Here is a 16,287-nt window from a genome sequence, read left to right on the forward strand (position 1 = left end):
ATGGAAAACATTCAAACAATAAAAGTAATCATTTTATGTGTTTTGACTACTATTCTACCTGAAATACTACTGTCATTAGAAAAAGAGCATAAAAAAGAGGATGTAATCTTTGCAACCAACTTATTATGGTCTCAACCACATGATGAACATTTCATAATAAATCACTCAATTTCAAGCAAGTGGCTTATGAGAACCCACTGTAGTCATTCCACTTTTTTAAAGTGCTGTAAAATCCTACTGTTCTCCATTTTCATCTTAAACAACATCATCTCTACACAGAAAATTCACATTCTTCCTGCTTTTGTTGCACATGACAAAACAACAGAAAAGACCAGCCCTATTAGAATGTATCAATCAATAGAACATTCTTCTTTGTGACCTACAAAAAACACTCAGTGCCGTATCCTGGCACTATGGAGCTCTCAGTACAATCCCTGGAAGGAGAACAAACTCTCTGTGGCATGCTCAGTACAGTGCACGGATTTCCCCTTTCCTACCCTCTTCCAGCTGTGATAAACACCAAAGCAAAGTCATGCTGGATAAAAAAGGAAAATAAACCAAATCATAGTAGACTTCATCATAAATAATAAATCAAAAAGCTGTTCCAGTGTTATGGCAGGCAAACCACATAGTGGTAAGGACAGCTGGTATATTGAAAAAAATACTTAAATAATGCCACATTTTAAGGGGCAGCGTTTGGGGCTCCAGCACAGAGTCTGCAACTCTCCCTTTTTATAGCTGTTGATGCAAGGTAACTTCCAAATAACCAAGGAGCATATCTGGAATGATATCAAGGTTTATTTTCTAGCTACATAAACACAGGGAGCACATCAAGTTTTAAAATGACTTCAAGAATTTGTGAAATGGGAAGTCTTCAACATGGTACAAATATAAAATGTGATTTGATCAGGTATGACATCACTGTCCTGTGATCCCATATTTGAAATTACAAGTAATATTTAGAGAGCTAACTGAGCAATTACAGTAAATACAGTGCATGACATCCAAATTCCTAGAAACAGTTGCAACAAGCCAAGAAAGTGTGGAAAAAATACAACTTCTTCAGTGTTATTCCATGGCTAAATTTAGATTTAGCTTAGAGAAGACTATCTTCCTCTAGAGCCAAAAGAAAGAGGATGTCACCTCCAGAGCAACATTTTAGAGCAGGAGAAGAGCATGAAGCATCTCTATACAACACAGCTGGTGTCAGGTATGCTGTGAAAGGACCCTGAAGTGAAGTAGGGGAACATGACATAGGCTCCTCTCCACAAGTACTGTCCCTTTCCCAGGCCAGGCTGGAATCTGAACATACCAGCATGCTCCGAAGAAGGGTAAACATGTCCTGCCTCCACCTTGCCTGGTCTGGACAAGTGTTTTGGGCAGATCCACCTGGCAGCATGCAAGGCTAATTACCTCTCCCCAGACCCTAATAGGAGATTTTCGCATGGTATAGAGCTCCAAATTCTGGTGTTCCCACTGGATCCAGCCACTTCTTCTCCCTCATCTTAGCAAAGCCTAAGGCAAGATTCAAGAAAAAGAGGTTGTCAAAGACCTGGAAGCTAATCCAGCATTATCCTCTGGCAGGACAATAGTTAAAGGCTTCCAGAGCAGAAAGGAGAGCTGGGGCAGGGGAAGAGATGGGCACAGAAGGGAGGGGATGACCCTGCTGCCCTGGAACACAAAACATGCTCTTGGTGATGCTTGCAGCATTAGGTGCACATTGAGCACATAATCCCACTTGTCTTACAGAAGTTTACACATAACATGTACCAGACAGACTTTACAGGAGGAAGAAAATAGAGCAATTTGAAAACACTGATCCAGAGGGCAGCAGAGAACGAGTAAACACCTTGAACAGCCTTTTCCCCCCTTCTACTGCCTGCTTAAGGAGAACATGAAGATGAATGGGACCATCTCCATGGTTTGGGGCTGTCCCTTGTGAATATCCCTACCTTTTCAGCTGCTTTCAAGCAAGACAGCTTACGTTTCTGGTGCCCAGAGGTTTTTTTAGGAGTTGAGGGGAGGTCTGGTCACCCCCAGTTTCACTTAGAGTCAAGTGACAGCCCTTATAACTCACCTTTATAATGGTATTTGACTTGACAGCAGCACAAAAAGGGGGAGGGGGGAATTTTCAAATACTTATGAACACACATCAACATTTTACAAAAGATAATAAAAGTGAAAGCTTGGCACAAGATCACCCAGAGAAAGAGTTTCTGGAACAGGCTTTGGTAGGATGCAGAGCAATGTCCCATGAAGAACAGACTGCACATAGAGTATATGCAAACTTTTTGATGTGGATCCAGTCGGAATCTATTTTTCAAGTTTTGGTTACTGTCCACTTTCATAAATAATTGTCTGGGTAATTCCTCAATTGCTTATGTGTTCTTTAGGGTTTTTGTGAGCTCTAGGAATTCTGCACACAACCAGACACAAGTTTGCCAAAATGTGCAAAAGTAGTAGAGGATTTGGTGCAATATTACTGTTTTACTGGAAATTCAGGGTTGTAAAAACTGCCACCTAGGAACATTATTGCTGAGAACTTCAGGTCAAAAAAAAAAGCCAAACAAAACCAAAAACACACACACATAAAATCTTTGCAGGTATCTGAGAGTGAAGAGACAGCAACAAAGTTTTCAAAAGCTGCTTATTAAAAAATAGACACACGGCTGCATGCATAGAATTTGTGAATTCCGTCACACCACCTGTCATTTCCTAGTTTATAATAGCACACTACACAATTCAAGACATCAAAACCAAGGATTGTACCAACAAAACTAAACATTATTTGACCCAATGTCTGCTTTTAGTACATATATTTCAGAGATCCTGTCATTTTCCAGTTTTCCTGTAGTGCTTTCCCTCTCACACCAGCACTGCTAATCCACATGTATCTTTGTCTGCAGTTTATCTTTCAAGATCAGTAACACAAAGGTTCATCCTCTCCTTCTTCCTGCAATATTCTTTCACATCCCTCTCCCTCTTTTTTCAGTATTCTATACAGAAAGGCTTTTAACTATTATCTCCATATTAAAACCTGGCCTCAAGTGCAGAGTTGAGAGTCTACTTTCATTCATGGCAGAACCTGTCTGATCTCCTGGCATTTCCTTGATCATGTTTTTCAGTTAAACCCCAGAACGGCAAAAGCTTACATTGATGGTAAATTCCTAAATCCCTTTCTTTCTGACCTCATCTTGGCTAACAAAGAATACCAACAAGCACTTGACACTACTCAAGGGCATGATCCAAAAGATACCTTTAAATTATCCCACTGAACTTAATGAACTCAAACCAGATCATGACTAAGTCTTGTCATTTCCCTTTAAGGAAGGGGATATATTTAATATTCCATCTTTTCTGTGTCTGAAGAGCTGTATCTCACTTTGGATGCACTACCTTGCTCCTAACCCACTGTTACATCCTCTTCCGATGATACTGCTGTAAATATCCTCCTGTCTCATCATTTCAATAGATATGTCTTGAGACAAATTTCCCCTCAAAAATAGATAAATTCTCTCACTTCATGCCTTAATAGTCTCCCCTTTAGTGTTCATTTGCCAGGGAAAACTCCTCAACAACAGCCCAAAAGCTCCCTACATAATTCATTTCAAGCCTGTTCTCTACCAGAGCACCTGTGACATTACTTAACAGCAGCAAGACAGCTGTTATATCATAAATATTGCCTGGGAAGTCAGATGATCTTAATTTAACCCTGCACTCCCTATTTTACCATTTTTATAAGACACAGTGTCTGCCATTTTTATTACTGTACATAGAATTCATGACACAAATTCTCTACAATTAGTTTATATATTTAGTTGGATTTTACAACGCATTTGTGATCAAAGATGATGTTTAAGTCTCAAGTTCAGAAAGGAAAATCACTGCTCAGGAAGATTAAAGCTAGGTATTTTCATCATGTTTGCATCATATGCATTTCTCCCATAAAAAGCCAGGGGTTTGAGCTAGCAAAATTTAGAAAGGGGGTCACAAAAAACCCCCAGAATGCAACAAATTAATTGATAGAGACAAACAGAGACACAGGATTGCACAATTTACTCAAGTACATAGCAGTACTCCAAATCAGAGCTAACATCTAGATCTTACTGTCCAGGCAGCCTCTATGACAGTCAGTTATTGAATCTGCAGCTACAAACAGAATTGATGTTTTTTAAAACAGAGACTACAAAGAGCTGAGCCATTTAATACAGACATCAATATTTACAGTAGAAAATAGCCTTTTAGTCTTACATAATCAACAGTTTTGAACTGTTTGAAGAAAGGCTTAGCTAAATGGCCTTCCCTATCCTGACATTTAAAGTAACTCTGAAGGGAAAGGTAAATGGTGATGAGCACACTGACTGCATACAGTATTTTATTTGTATACCAAATGACAAATCAGAAGAAATAAAGCAAACTTGTATTTTACTGTCTGAACTAATGGAGACTCCCAATGACCTGCACACCATTAAGAAGAGTCCTTTGTGACTGAAACCTTACCAACACATTTGAACACGTTTTAGAAACTGGACCCTGGACCACTAGCTATCTTTTTTACCTTGTTCTCATGTATTTTCAGGTGCAAGTTTGATTATAAATATCAATTAAATATCATAAATATTTCTGCTCAAATTTTTAAAGAATGGCTTTCAATGCATTTCTAACTTTTACCTTAAGAGCACAGAAGATGCAAGAATCACCCATACATTTGTGCGTTGTGATCTGCCGGAAACTGCGGCGAAAAATGTCCAGGTGCCACAGAACCTGAAACAGAAAAGGGGCACAGCCAATTCTATGAATATATAACATTAAATATTGCATAAGCTTCTGATTAAATTGCATATGCTGAATAATCCAAGAAGTATGCCAATGTCAGCAGTGATCACCTTCAAAGGGATGCCTTTTATCTAACTGCAAGTTGATGTTTTCAACTTTCTTCTTTAGCTGTAACCTTCACATGCTCATTTACAGTATGACCTTCCTCTGAATTTATTGCCTTATGCTTTAAGATTGGAAAACTCACTTCTCCATTCATGTGGCAGTGCTGGCTTAAACAGCACCTGCTCTGACTGCTCTGCTGGGCTGGCACCAGGGCCAGCCACAGGGCAACTGCACCACGAAGCTGAGCAGAGCTGCTGAGGACACCCCCAGGACTGATGGAGATGAAACTCTTCCTTTCTTCCAATGCCACACAGCTTTCTTGTTCTGAGCAGAAAGCCCAGATTATGAAGACACAGAGCACCAACAGCATATACATAAACGAATTCATGGAGAGGAAACAGCAGAATGCTAAAATCCGTTATGCCCAATATTATCATTCCTAAGTGTCCTGACAGGCCATGATTACTAACCCCAGCCTGCTAGGGCAGTTACAGCTTTCTCTCAGGAGAATTATTATGGTGGTAATACCAGGTGTGTGACTAGGCAGGGTCATAGCACAGAAAAGCAAGCGGGCATTCACATGTTCCGCTAGCAACAGTGAGAGGTGACATCTGCTCTAACAGCACCATGGGTTTTCATTCTTCAGCTTTACCACTAAACCTGTACGCTCTTGGGAAATTATTCAAATTTGTATCCATAAAATAGCAACAATATCCACCTCTGAGGTGTTCTACAATGAGCTCTTTATGTATAAATGTGGTCAGGACTGGCTATTTCAGCTCAAACTAACTTTCCTGCAAACTTCAGTCACCAGCCTTCCTGAAGGCAGAAGCCTGCACTGAAAGAAGCCCTGACCTAAATCACGTCCTACCAGGTTCCGGACAGAGCAGCAAGGTCCAGGCTGACATGTGACTGGCTAAATGCTTCATTAGCACAAACAGAGGAACCAAACTTCTTATTTCTGATGAATTTGCCTCAAGTAATTGGCTAGAAAAAAATTTAGCACCCTGGCAAAATTTGTGCAGGTTTCAAGAAGTGTTTTCAATGGGAACGATTTGTTATTTAAACCATACTAATGTGTAATATTCAGTAAACACATTTTTAAATATAATCTGTAAGTTTCCCAAAAATTCATAATTGCCAGGGCTATGTTTATACTCGAACTATCCCTGTACTTAAGGGCCTGGGAGGAAATATAAGCCTTGAAAACATTTGATTACAGACAAACATTCCTGAAGAACTACTGCAGACTTTACAAAAGGACAAAAAATCCTATTTAGAGATGAGTCCAATTTTTTATGTAATTGCCTCTGGAGTTTAGCTTGAATGTTTAGATAAAGTTGTAAGAGTGAGGAGCAACAAACATTCAAGAGCATTTCAGATTAAGTGTTTAAAAATTAAGATATACTCCAGAGGTATGTATTTTATGAAATGATTACCATCTTGCCTTTTTTTTTTTCATTCAGCTCTGATTCTAAGTACTTTCAGTGTCCTGTTTCTCTTCAGCTTTAGAAGAAAAGGGTTTCTGTAGCAGATTAAAGACCAGGTCATATGCTTTCATCTTCATGAATGGTATGCAGCTGGTATTAAGATCTACTTAGTCCAGACCTAGGTTCACTAACTCAATATTAGGAAGCAGCTGGTCATTACACCTTACAGCTTAATAAAGGTAATTGATACAGAACATCATTAGAAACTTCTCTTTGCCCTGTCATTCCTAACATATGAAGCCTATTGAGGGTCATAGTTATACAAATATGTATTATTTGCACTAGGGGTATATGGAAGCCTGCAGCCAAGAACCTGATTGTGCCCATGGAAAAAAAACTCAACAGAAGTCAAACCTACAGTGATACAGTCTGTTCTGCACAGACAAGTCATATGAAGGGATGGAAACTGATGTGAAGGGGTTTTAAGCCCTGCTGCCAAAATTACTGAACCTCAACCATCAGATATTTGAAGCATCTAAATGGTGACAACATCTCTATAGCAGCCATACCATTCCACTAAATTCGGCACTAGAAAAGGTTTTTCTTCTAATTCTTCTAAATCAAAAGGCAAACACTCAGCCATTTAAACTAAGCTACAAAGCAGCAGCCAGAAAGAAAACTGAACTACATAAAGTGGATCTTGTACAGTTATTATCAAACCTTGACTGGTTCAACAAAAAAAGTTTACTTTTAAGGAGTATGCATTCTGCAAGCTATGCAATATCCTATTATTTTAAAATACAATTTCTATGTATATTTTTAGCATGGGTTGACATTCTAGAAGCTTACACATACAAGAAAATGATGACTGTGTAAATGCTATTGAATTCACTAGGGAAACTTGAAAATTAAAAAGCTGTTCAACAACTCAATCTGCTTTTCCAAATGTAGCTTTATTCTACCTAGGCCCACCAACAGTTATGTACTCGAGTTTGGCTACATTGCACAGTGCCTAAGAAAACAGTGCAACAGACAGAGGGCAAAACCAGGAACATTCTTTATTCTGTGCTCTTACCTGTAGCGCACTATTCAGGAAGCAGCTGTTCTGTCCCGGTTCATTGCTGAGACCTTTACTGGGTGCTATGGAGGTGGTATTTCGTGGAGTAAACATGCCCTGTACATTGCCCCGACCCACAGAAAAGTAATTTCTTTTCCAAGACATCTTCCAGTCTCAGCTGCAGAAAATGCAGGTTTAGGCTGGCAGAATATTTGACGTGATCAGATGCTTCCTTTCAAAAAATTTGAAACTGAAACACCACCAGTCTTCCTTAAAATATAGTTTAAATATAGTATTTAGCCTTTTGTCAGGCCTCAAGGAGCTTGCTTCCTTTAAATCCAGCCCGGGATGCTATTCTTCATTTGCTGCTTATGCATGCAAAAACCTCCTTTAAAAGCAGCCACATAGAACATTTGCAAAGGGATTGAATCCATGGTTGTGCAAGTTCATGTTAAGCTGCTTCTCCCTTTTCCAAATAGGCAGCAACTTCAGAGAACAAATGGCAAATCAAGGAGGTCCCAGACTCAAGACGAGAAAAACAACAACTTCCTCCCGCACCCCCAAAAACACAGCTTCTGTAATCCTTCTATAATCCTCCAGAAGAACACGGGAAAAATCCAATTAGTAGGGGTGCAAAGAAACCAAAACACAACCTTGGCAGCTCTCTTTCAGTTACATGTATCTTGGGTGATGAAAGAGACATCAGCCTCACAGGGGAAAAAGAAGTAACTCCAGAACTGGAGAGCGAAGAGCTCTCTAGCAGCGAGACGTCTCCGACACAGCTCTTCTAATTCCGCAGGCAGTCTTTAGAAACTTCTTCTCCCAATCCTCCTTTTGCAATCGGAATGCCCGGCCGTGCCAGAAAGCTTGAGAGAGAAAAATAATCAAAGGCTTGCGTCATTTAATTACTCTTGGTTTTGTGGTGTTCTGCCAAGACCAGTGTTGCCTCACCTCCCACAACACACTAAATCTTCAGAGACAAAGCAAAAAATATAAAAGTTCCTCCACCCAAAAAATAATGTGGAAAAGCACAGAGGATTCTGAGAAAAGCATGTAACAGCAAGGAAGTTTGGAGTATGCTGGCAAGGTTAAGAAGGAAACTAGATTAAAAAAATAAACCACAACATTCAAGTAAACCCCATGGCAGTAGTCAAACATATCCTTTACAATCTTGTATTGCCTTTTTTTTTTAATACTATCTTATTCATTCAAACAGTTACACGAGGATTTGTGGTTCCATGAAAACATGCTAGCACGTTCTCCACCCTAGAACTGGGATTTTGCACTGAACATGGAAGGCACAAAGCTCATCCCTGACTTGGCAACCCACTGCATTCTCCAGGGAAAAGTCTCCAAATTTCCCTCATCAGAAACTATGTGTACCTCTCCTTAATCTAGGTACATGGGATAGATGATGTCTTATAAAAGGCACGGAAACAGGAATGACAAGATTCATGAAAACACAGATTTATTTTTTTTTAATTCTCTTAAGTGTAGTCCACCTATATTTAAAGGAACTTGCATAGTATTTTCCAGGGACATTCCCAACAACATCTAGAATTCTACCAATTTTGATACACATAACAACAATTGAAATTACCTATTAGGGATAGTATGAGCAAGATAACCCTAATCCAAATGTATTTAAGTGTTAATTGCAGCATGAAGTCACTACCAAATAGAGACATGCACGGTTTGTACATCAGCAAAAATTAACCGAGACTATAATACCCTACAAAGATACCTTGGCTATCTCCAAAGGCATGTTCTTCATCTTCCACACAATTATAAATTCTTCATCTCCTGTCAAAACACACAGAACTTCCTAAAGACCTCCAAATGTGTTACAGCAGCCTAACACATTCCCTTCTACTAATACTTCATATGTATTTCTGTTAAACTCATTCTGCAAATATTAATGAAGTCTCAGCATTGCTGTAAGGCAGGCAAATATCTTCTCACAGATGAGTAGTCCTGGTTGCCAGTGTGCCATGCAAAATTTCAGACATGTCTGCAAGCCTGCAGGCACAGACCATTGCCGTGCCCGTCACACAACATTCCTGAGTGCTGAACTTACACAGGAGTCATTTCAAAGCAATTTCAGCCTCAGCCCCCTTTCTTTGCTCAACCCCTTAGTGAACCATGAGCCAACCACACTGTGTGAGCTACTGAGGGATCAATTTAGGGATCTCTGTAAAGCAACACTACCAGCAATAGAGGCAGTGGCTAAGACAGTGTGTCACAGAGCAGCGCTGAGTGTAACAAACTGAGACAGGCAGGCTCTGTGCTGCCTCACAAAAACCACTGAGCCAAACACCTGGTCTTCTTTCCAAAGCACCTACAAACAAACAAAAAAAAACCAATCCAAAACATGCCCAAGACACACAGCTAAGAGCTGCACCTATTCAGTGGACTTCAAGTTCAAAACATGCTCTGCTCTCAAAATGGGCTGTAAAACTAACTTTTGAACAATTTTTGAGCAAAGCTACATCAGATATGACAAAGTGATTACATTTTTGTGTCAGTTTATTTTTATTGTTTTGGAACAAAATTCAGGACTAGAGGCTTTGCAGCTCTGCCACTGCAGCAAGACTACTTCAAACTGGCCTGCATCCTTACAGTAGCCATGTAAGCTCAGTACCTGCACTGCTTCTGCTCAGGCTTAGCAGAACTGACTTCTTACCACCATGACTGCTCACAGGAGCACATCCAGTTTGCTCATTTGGCTACATGGCCTTTGCAAAGCTAAGAACAAGCAAAAAACACTTAAAGCTGGTAAACTACCCAGTTAGGACAAAATCAGGTCTCCAGATCACAGCTTTGCACTCTGCCAACCTCAAAAAACCTAGCCAGTGACATACAACTCCTCATATTAAATAAACATTATACAAATTCTTTAATGAAGAGTAAATAAAATTATAATAGATAACATATAACAGAAAAATCCAACCCAACATTGTAGATCTTCCTGCTGCTTTGTAGCAGCTTCCTTTGGGAAGGCAGGAGGGCTCCCAGCCACCGAGACAGGCACGGGGCACTGCAGCAACACAGCCCCAGAGCAAAGCTGGCCATGGCTCAGCACACAATTCTGGCCTGAAGAAACCAGAGTCTGTCCTTTGACAGCAGAGCACAACACTCTACAAGATGTACCACAGAAGATTTCAAGACCCTGTTTATCCCCATATTCCCTTGCTAAATCAATCACACAGAAATGTAACATCTCAAGTTGCATCCTTTATTCTCTGGCAAGGGCTCACTATCATTGTTCATTTTTGGGGGGGAGGAGGAAGGGTGTGTGGAATGTAACACCCCTCTCCCGCTGCAGTCTCATGTAGCCAAATATTTTATTGCTTCAACTCTCAATCCAAGCATGTGGGTGAATTAGAACAACCCTGTTTAGGAACAAAGATGCTTCCATAGAGCACTAGGCGTGGCTGAAACCACCAATTAAGCATTTATCAGACTATTAAATAAGAGAAGATGTCTGAAATTTAGTGTTTATTACTTATATTTCTGAAAAAAACCTTTCAAAACACAGAACAAAGTAAATGCTTCAATGTGTGAATGTGTCTGATTTTAGAGAAGAGACTCCTTTCCCCCAGTATCCTACCACCTATTCTGATGGGAGTAGATTAATGGTGTCGAGGGCAAATCATGCCTTCACATGCTGCAACGCAAAGAGGTGAGAAACAGCTTTGAAATCAAGATCTTTTGATAACAAAAAAAGACAGACTTGTCCAAGACAATGGATTTTGATGAAAGTTTTCACCCAGATGGCTCCTGACTCAGTGAAGAGGCACAAGAACAATCCCATGGCTGTTCTCAGCTAGATGGAAAGTTAGTAGAAATAGAGGCTTGAGAACACACTTTCTCCATGTACCTGCAATGATGAGAGTGTTTGTGAATTTCTGCATGGATTAAATTATATTTAATTGCAGAGATATCAATATTAAAGTCTTAATTTAGTTTAGACATCCCAAAAGATAGTAGCTTTGCAAGTCAGTTTAAATTCAATCTTGAAGGTAATGAAATAAAACAGAGGGGTGGAAAACTTCCCAATACCAAATAACCATGAGGCTGGATGAAGAAAAGAGTGAAGAGGGGGCAATGACCTGACAGAAGCAAAAGCAGATGATTTCCTCCTCTTGAGGATGTGTCTTCTTTTTGAGATTGTTAGCTAGCCAGAAATACGAGACAGATGTATTTGCTCACCTAGACAATAAAGTGCAACTACAAAAAGGTAGATTTACATTCATCTCTGTTGCCAAGAATTTTTTCACAGTACAAATGGGACAACAGAGGGGAAAAAAATTCTGCTTTATGCATGCATTTCTCAGCCTTGATGGCTCTGCTGGGAGAAAGGGGCAGGGAAGAGTCTGTAATACTTTTGCTGTCAAGCTTGCACCCATCTGTCAGTCTTCTCTTACATGAACAACCTGATTACCTGGCTCTGTGCTATGTGTGCCAACTGGGAGGAACCAGGAACTGCAACTGACAGCACCTCACAGTGCCACCGGTGCCCCCAACAGACTCATGCTGCTCTTCCTTGTTTCCCATGTGCTATTGCACAATTCTCAGTCCCTGAAGCGTTGTAGAGACAAAGCTTTGAGTACCAGGGACCTTAGGCTAACTTCCCAGAGCCTTTCTGGAAAACAGAGTTTGCTAAGGTTATGATAAATACTCTTTCAGACACCAAAGATATCCTTCCATCTACTAGAAGCAAATTATCCAAATGTCTGGCTAAAAGTAACTGATGAAGACAATCAAAATGATCTTGAAAACTAAAAACATGCTTCCCAAAACCCATGGGTGTGCTTCTGCAGAGAGTACTGATACAGCAACCTGATCTAACACCACAGGTTTCTCCAGAAGACACAGTGAGGCCATTTCTGAGAGATCACCTCAAGATAATGCAAACAAAAATGGATAAGACTAGACAGAATAACAAACAAATCTAGCATAACAAACATTATTTTTGGTCATTACCACTGTATTTATACAGCCTATCAACCAAGAGAAGAAACTGTAGCCAAAATCCTGATGGGTCAATCACTTTTTAGGAATGCATTTCCCCAATGCAGCAATGTTGCCATTTCTATAGACAACTTAATGCTTCTAAAGTCATGGGAAGGAAAAAAACTGAACAATTTTATGAAGAAAAAATATGTTTTTATACCAACTTTCAAAACCAACAACCAATAAACCATGAACACCAACCCACTCAACATTCCTGTTAACTGCTCAGACCAACAAGAGGCATGGAGAGATCACATTCTGCAGAAACACTCCAAAGTGAGACCCTGTAAACTGCTGGGGTCAAGTACAGCTTTATACTGCATGAAAACATTCTTTTTACAGCAAAACATTCTCCAACTTCCTCATCCAAAATGCTAGTAGGTTTTATAAAACTCTGGTGGACTGCCCCTTAAAGAAGTGTAATGAAATCTTGCAAACACTTACCTAATCTGAATCATTTGATTTTAAGCCTGACAGTCAGCCAAATCTATTTAAAGAGCATCTTTCACAGTTAAGGAAAAAAAAAAAACCCCAACCACCAAAACCCAGAAGAAAGCCAGAAAGCCACTGGCTTTGAAATACAGAAGATTCTCCTCCAGGGTTACAGTTTTAGCAGCCTTTTCTGTAGCCCTTTCTGAAATAAGGACATCAGCTGATAAACATCACCTGTGTTCTGTGCTGACAACCACACAGACTTCTGTTCAGAATAATGGAAAAGTATGTCACTTTTCTATACAGCTATTGAGACGGTAAGGTAGCTGTGTCCAGACTTTCATAAAACAGTTAAGAAGACTCAAAATATCCAGCTGCCTCTCAAATAATGGGAAAAGCTATTAAAACCTATCTGGTAAGGAGCTCCAGCACAACATTCAAAGGCAAATTATAATTAAGAAATAAATTAAAAGCCCAAATGCAATTCTCAATATCTAAAGCCAGCATTACAGCCTTTTCTGATCAACAATTACTTAACCTGTAAGATGATCTAGAAGTTTCTAAAGTAAAGCATATCTTCTTAAAGACTGCTATTGTCTGTTCAAAGGCAAACAATGAGAGAGTGGAGGTCAGACTTAAAGAGATGCAAATGCAACATAATTTACTTTCTGTGGGCCTAACTAACAAAACACATTTTGCTCCCCAGACAATGGTTCTACTGACAGAAAAAGCAGTATATTAATAACCATTGATCTCATGCATCATGGTACTTTCAGCAGATGAATTGGCTGTGGAGGTTACAGGGAATGGAGGCAGATGAGCCCACTGGTTTTAATTCCAAAATCCTTTGGAAGCAGCAGCCACCTTTATGTTACACAACCCTTTTGTATCAGCAACTTTTCTCTGATAGTTGGAGAGGCAAAGAATATATATAAAATTAAGAAAATCTGCCCAATCCTAAGTAAACTCAAATCCTTTCAAAACCATCTACATTCCCTTCAGATCTACCCTTCACAGTTGTTCAGCTATAAGATCGCTGTACATGATAATAAAAGCCTACATTTTAACTCACTTGGATTTCCAAAGTGCTTATCCTCAAGTTTTCTATTTCTTTCTATATGAAATATAACTTTATTCTCCCAGGCCTATATTTAAAAAACACTCTACCTTACCCCAGGCTGGTGCTAGACATTTCTCAAGGAACAAGGGTAGAGTGAAATCAGCTTTTCATCCCACTCTGCATGGAACTTGTGGAATTTGGATAAATGGAAAAACACAGCAGCTTCAAATGTTATGCAATTGCTCAAAAGTAGTTAAATATCACTAATCAATCCTGTGTAACACAGGAAAACATGAAAAATAGGCAGCTGTCAACCCTCTGGTGAAATGGAAGGTTCTGGTTTGACTCAAGCAAGAGCTCAGTCAGCCTCTTGCTACCAGTTACTCTCTTTCCAAATCTTTACCTTGACTTTCCAAACCAAAGCTTCAAGATTAATTTAGTATTTGATTCAGTCTCCAGATATAAACACTTGGATTGCAAAATTCTGTATTTTACAGCCATCAGCTATTGCCAAAAGCTTTCAAGGCCCATTTTCATATGGCACCTTATTAACAAATGAACTCATCTCTCTTCCACTGATAACAGCACTGGTCCAAAAAACCAAGAGATTTGCACTCTGGCTTGTGAATTCCAGTCCAACAATGACTTAAAGCCCTAAAGGATTCCAGAAGTAGTCAGCAGTATTCAACAACATATGGCTTAATGACTGGTAGCTTTTTAAATCCTAAAATCCTGCTGCCATTCTTTTCCTGACCTTGCAGATTTTCATCTGTAACTGCTACCTTGTTGTAACTGTGAGTTCTGTCAATCTTCACACCTTTTTTTGCTTTAAGCAGAAGTCAGTAGCAATCAACTCCTAAATCATACACTGTTCACATTACAGCACCCCAAACCCCTCTGTTCTATTGAACTCTATTATAAACCAATGATTTCTGATCTGTTTGAATGTGGAAATACACACATATCCATACAGATTAACAACCACACAAGAAACAGATTTTGCAGGAAAACAGGCAAACAGAAGAAGTCTGGCTCCATTAGTACTTTTTGTTTCAAAGGAAACACAACAAAGATTAAGCCAAGGCAGCAACACATTGAGAGTAGCAACAAACTGTGATCAAACAGATGGACAGCGTTTGGGTGGAAAAACAGGTCTTTCTGCTGATGTGCTAAGAATCTCAAAGTCAAAATCTGCAATGCACTGTTCTCTCCTGGTAGTGCTCAAGGGGAAAGATGACATCCAGGGCAGAAATCAGTTTCCTCAACATATGCACATAATGGACCTTTGGATAACACTGGCTAGTGAAAACTTCCACTGACAATTCCCACCTTCCTTGTGATCAACAGCTGGGGCCAGATAATGCATTTGTTAGTGCCATAAATGCATTTATTCCCTCCTTCTTTGCTCAGGACAGTATTTGGTATTAAAATAATAGTTCTAGATGAAAGTATTAGTTCATTGTATTTTGTGTTTTATCTATACCCTCATTATCATGTACCAAGACAGATTGTAACTCTCAGGTTCTTGACAGACTAATAACACACCAAGGTGCAAAATTAAAGTAGTATAGGGGAACTCACAAAAACAGAGTAAAGGCAGAGTGAGCAGCAGTTTATAGTGCCTTTGCTGGCTCCCAGTATTAAATGCTTACATCATTTTTTTCCTGTTTTACTAAAACTGACAGGCAGAAGGAGCACTGCTGCACTGCAGAACATTATATAGGTTCATACTTCACATAAAGATATAAAGCAAATGCTCTCAGCATGCACAACATGCTGATTATTCTTCTTTTTTAAGCAATCATCTGTGCTGTATAGCTATAAATAACATTTCAGCAGAATCACGAGTGTGCACACGCATGCATAAGCTGAGTTTAAGATCATTACTATGTAGTCTTAGAAGAATAAGTATAACTAATAAGAACAGGGAAACTCATTTTTGCTTCGTTTGGCTCTGTATAGAGAAGCATTTGCTGTGAAACTCAATGAAGACTTTGGAACTTTAGTAGGAAAAACACTTGCACACACCACAAGAAAAAGCTTACTTAATCAGAACATCCCATATCCAACAGCACTTAATAGCATATGGAAGAGTAAAACAAACAGGTTGGGGAAAATATGCAGTGGCACCAAACACCTCACCAACAACCTGGAACAGACAAGCAGGGGTAGTGGAACTGAACAAGTAGGAGGCCAGCAGAAGAAAACATCTGACCAATGCATTGAGGGAAATCAGAGGAAAGACTGTCTCTGCAAGCTGATGAGCTGGGTCCTATCCTTTCCTGAATATAAAGCAAATAGACACGACCATACCTCAAGACTTTTCAACCCCAAGTAGCAAATAAAGTGTTTGGATTATGCTGCCATGGCCTCCCTGTGGCTCCTGCAGCCCCAGAGCAGACCTTGCCAAC

The 16,287-nt window shown here is 39.6% G+C and overlaps 1 protein-coding gene across 11 annotated transcripts in view; it reads right to left on the reverse strand.

Moving 5' to 3' along the window:
* Window positions 1–16,287, reverse strand: part of USP54 (ubiquitin specific peptidase 54) — a 91,658-nt gene that overhangs the window by 38,782 nt on the left and 36,589 nt on the right. For 9 of the 11 annotated variants that reach the window (XM_064717361.1, XM_064717365.1, XM_064717366.1 and 6 more), the window contains exons 2-3: window positions 7,387–8,234; window positions 4,672–4,764 (exon numbers count right to left, since the gene is read on the reverse strand). In XM_064717361.1, the coding sequence (XP_064573431.1) occupies window positions 4,672–4,764; window positions 7,387–7,533 (240 nt within the window). In that variant the 5' untranslated portion in view covers window positions 7,534–8,234. Of the gene's footprint in view, window positions 1–1,413; window positions 1,516–4,671; window positions 4,765–7,386; window positions 8,235–9,112; window positions 9,172–16,287 lie in introns of those variants that run through there. The other 2 variants (XM_064717362.1, XM_064717367.1) reach the window with 2 other exon arrangements.

This window comes from Zonotrichia leucophrys, chromosome 6 (assembly GCF_028769735.1).
Source record: "Zonotrichia leucophrys gambelii isolate GWCS_2022_RI chromosome 6, RI_Zleu_2.0, whole genome shotgun sequence".
Classification (NCBI taxonomy): Eukaryota; Metazoa; Chordata; class Aves; order Passeriformes; family Passerellidae; genus Zonotrichia; species Zonotrichia leucophrys.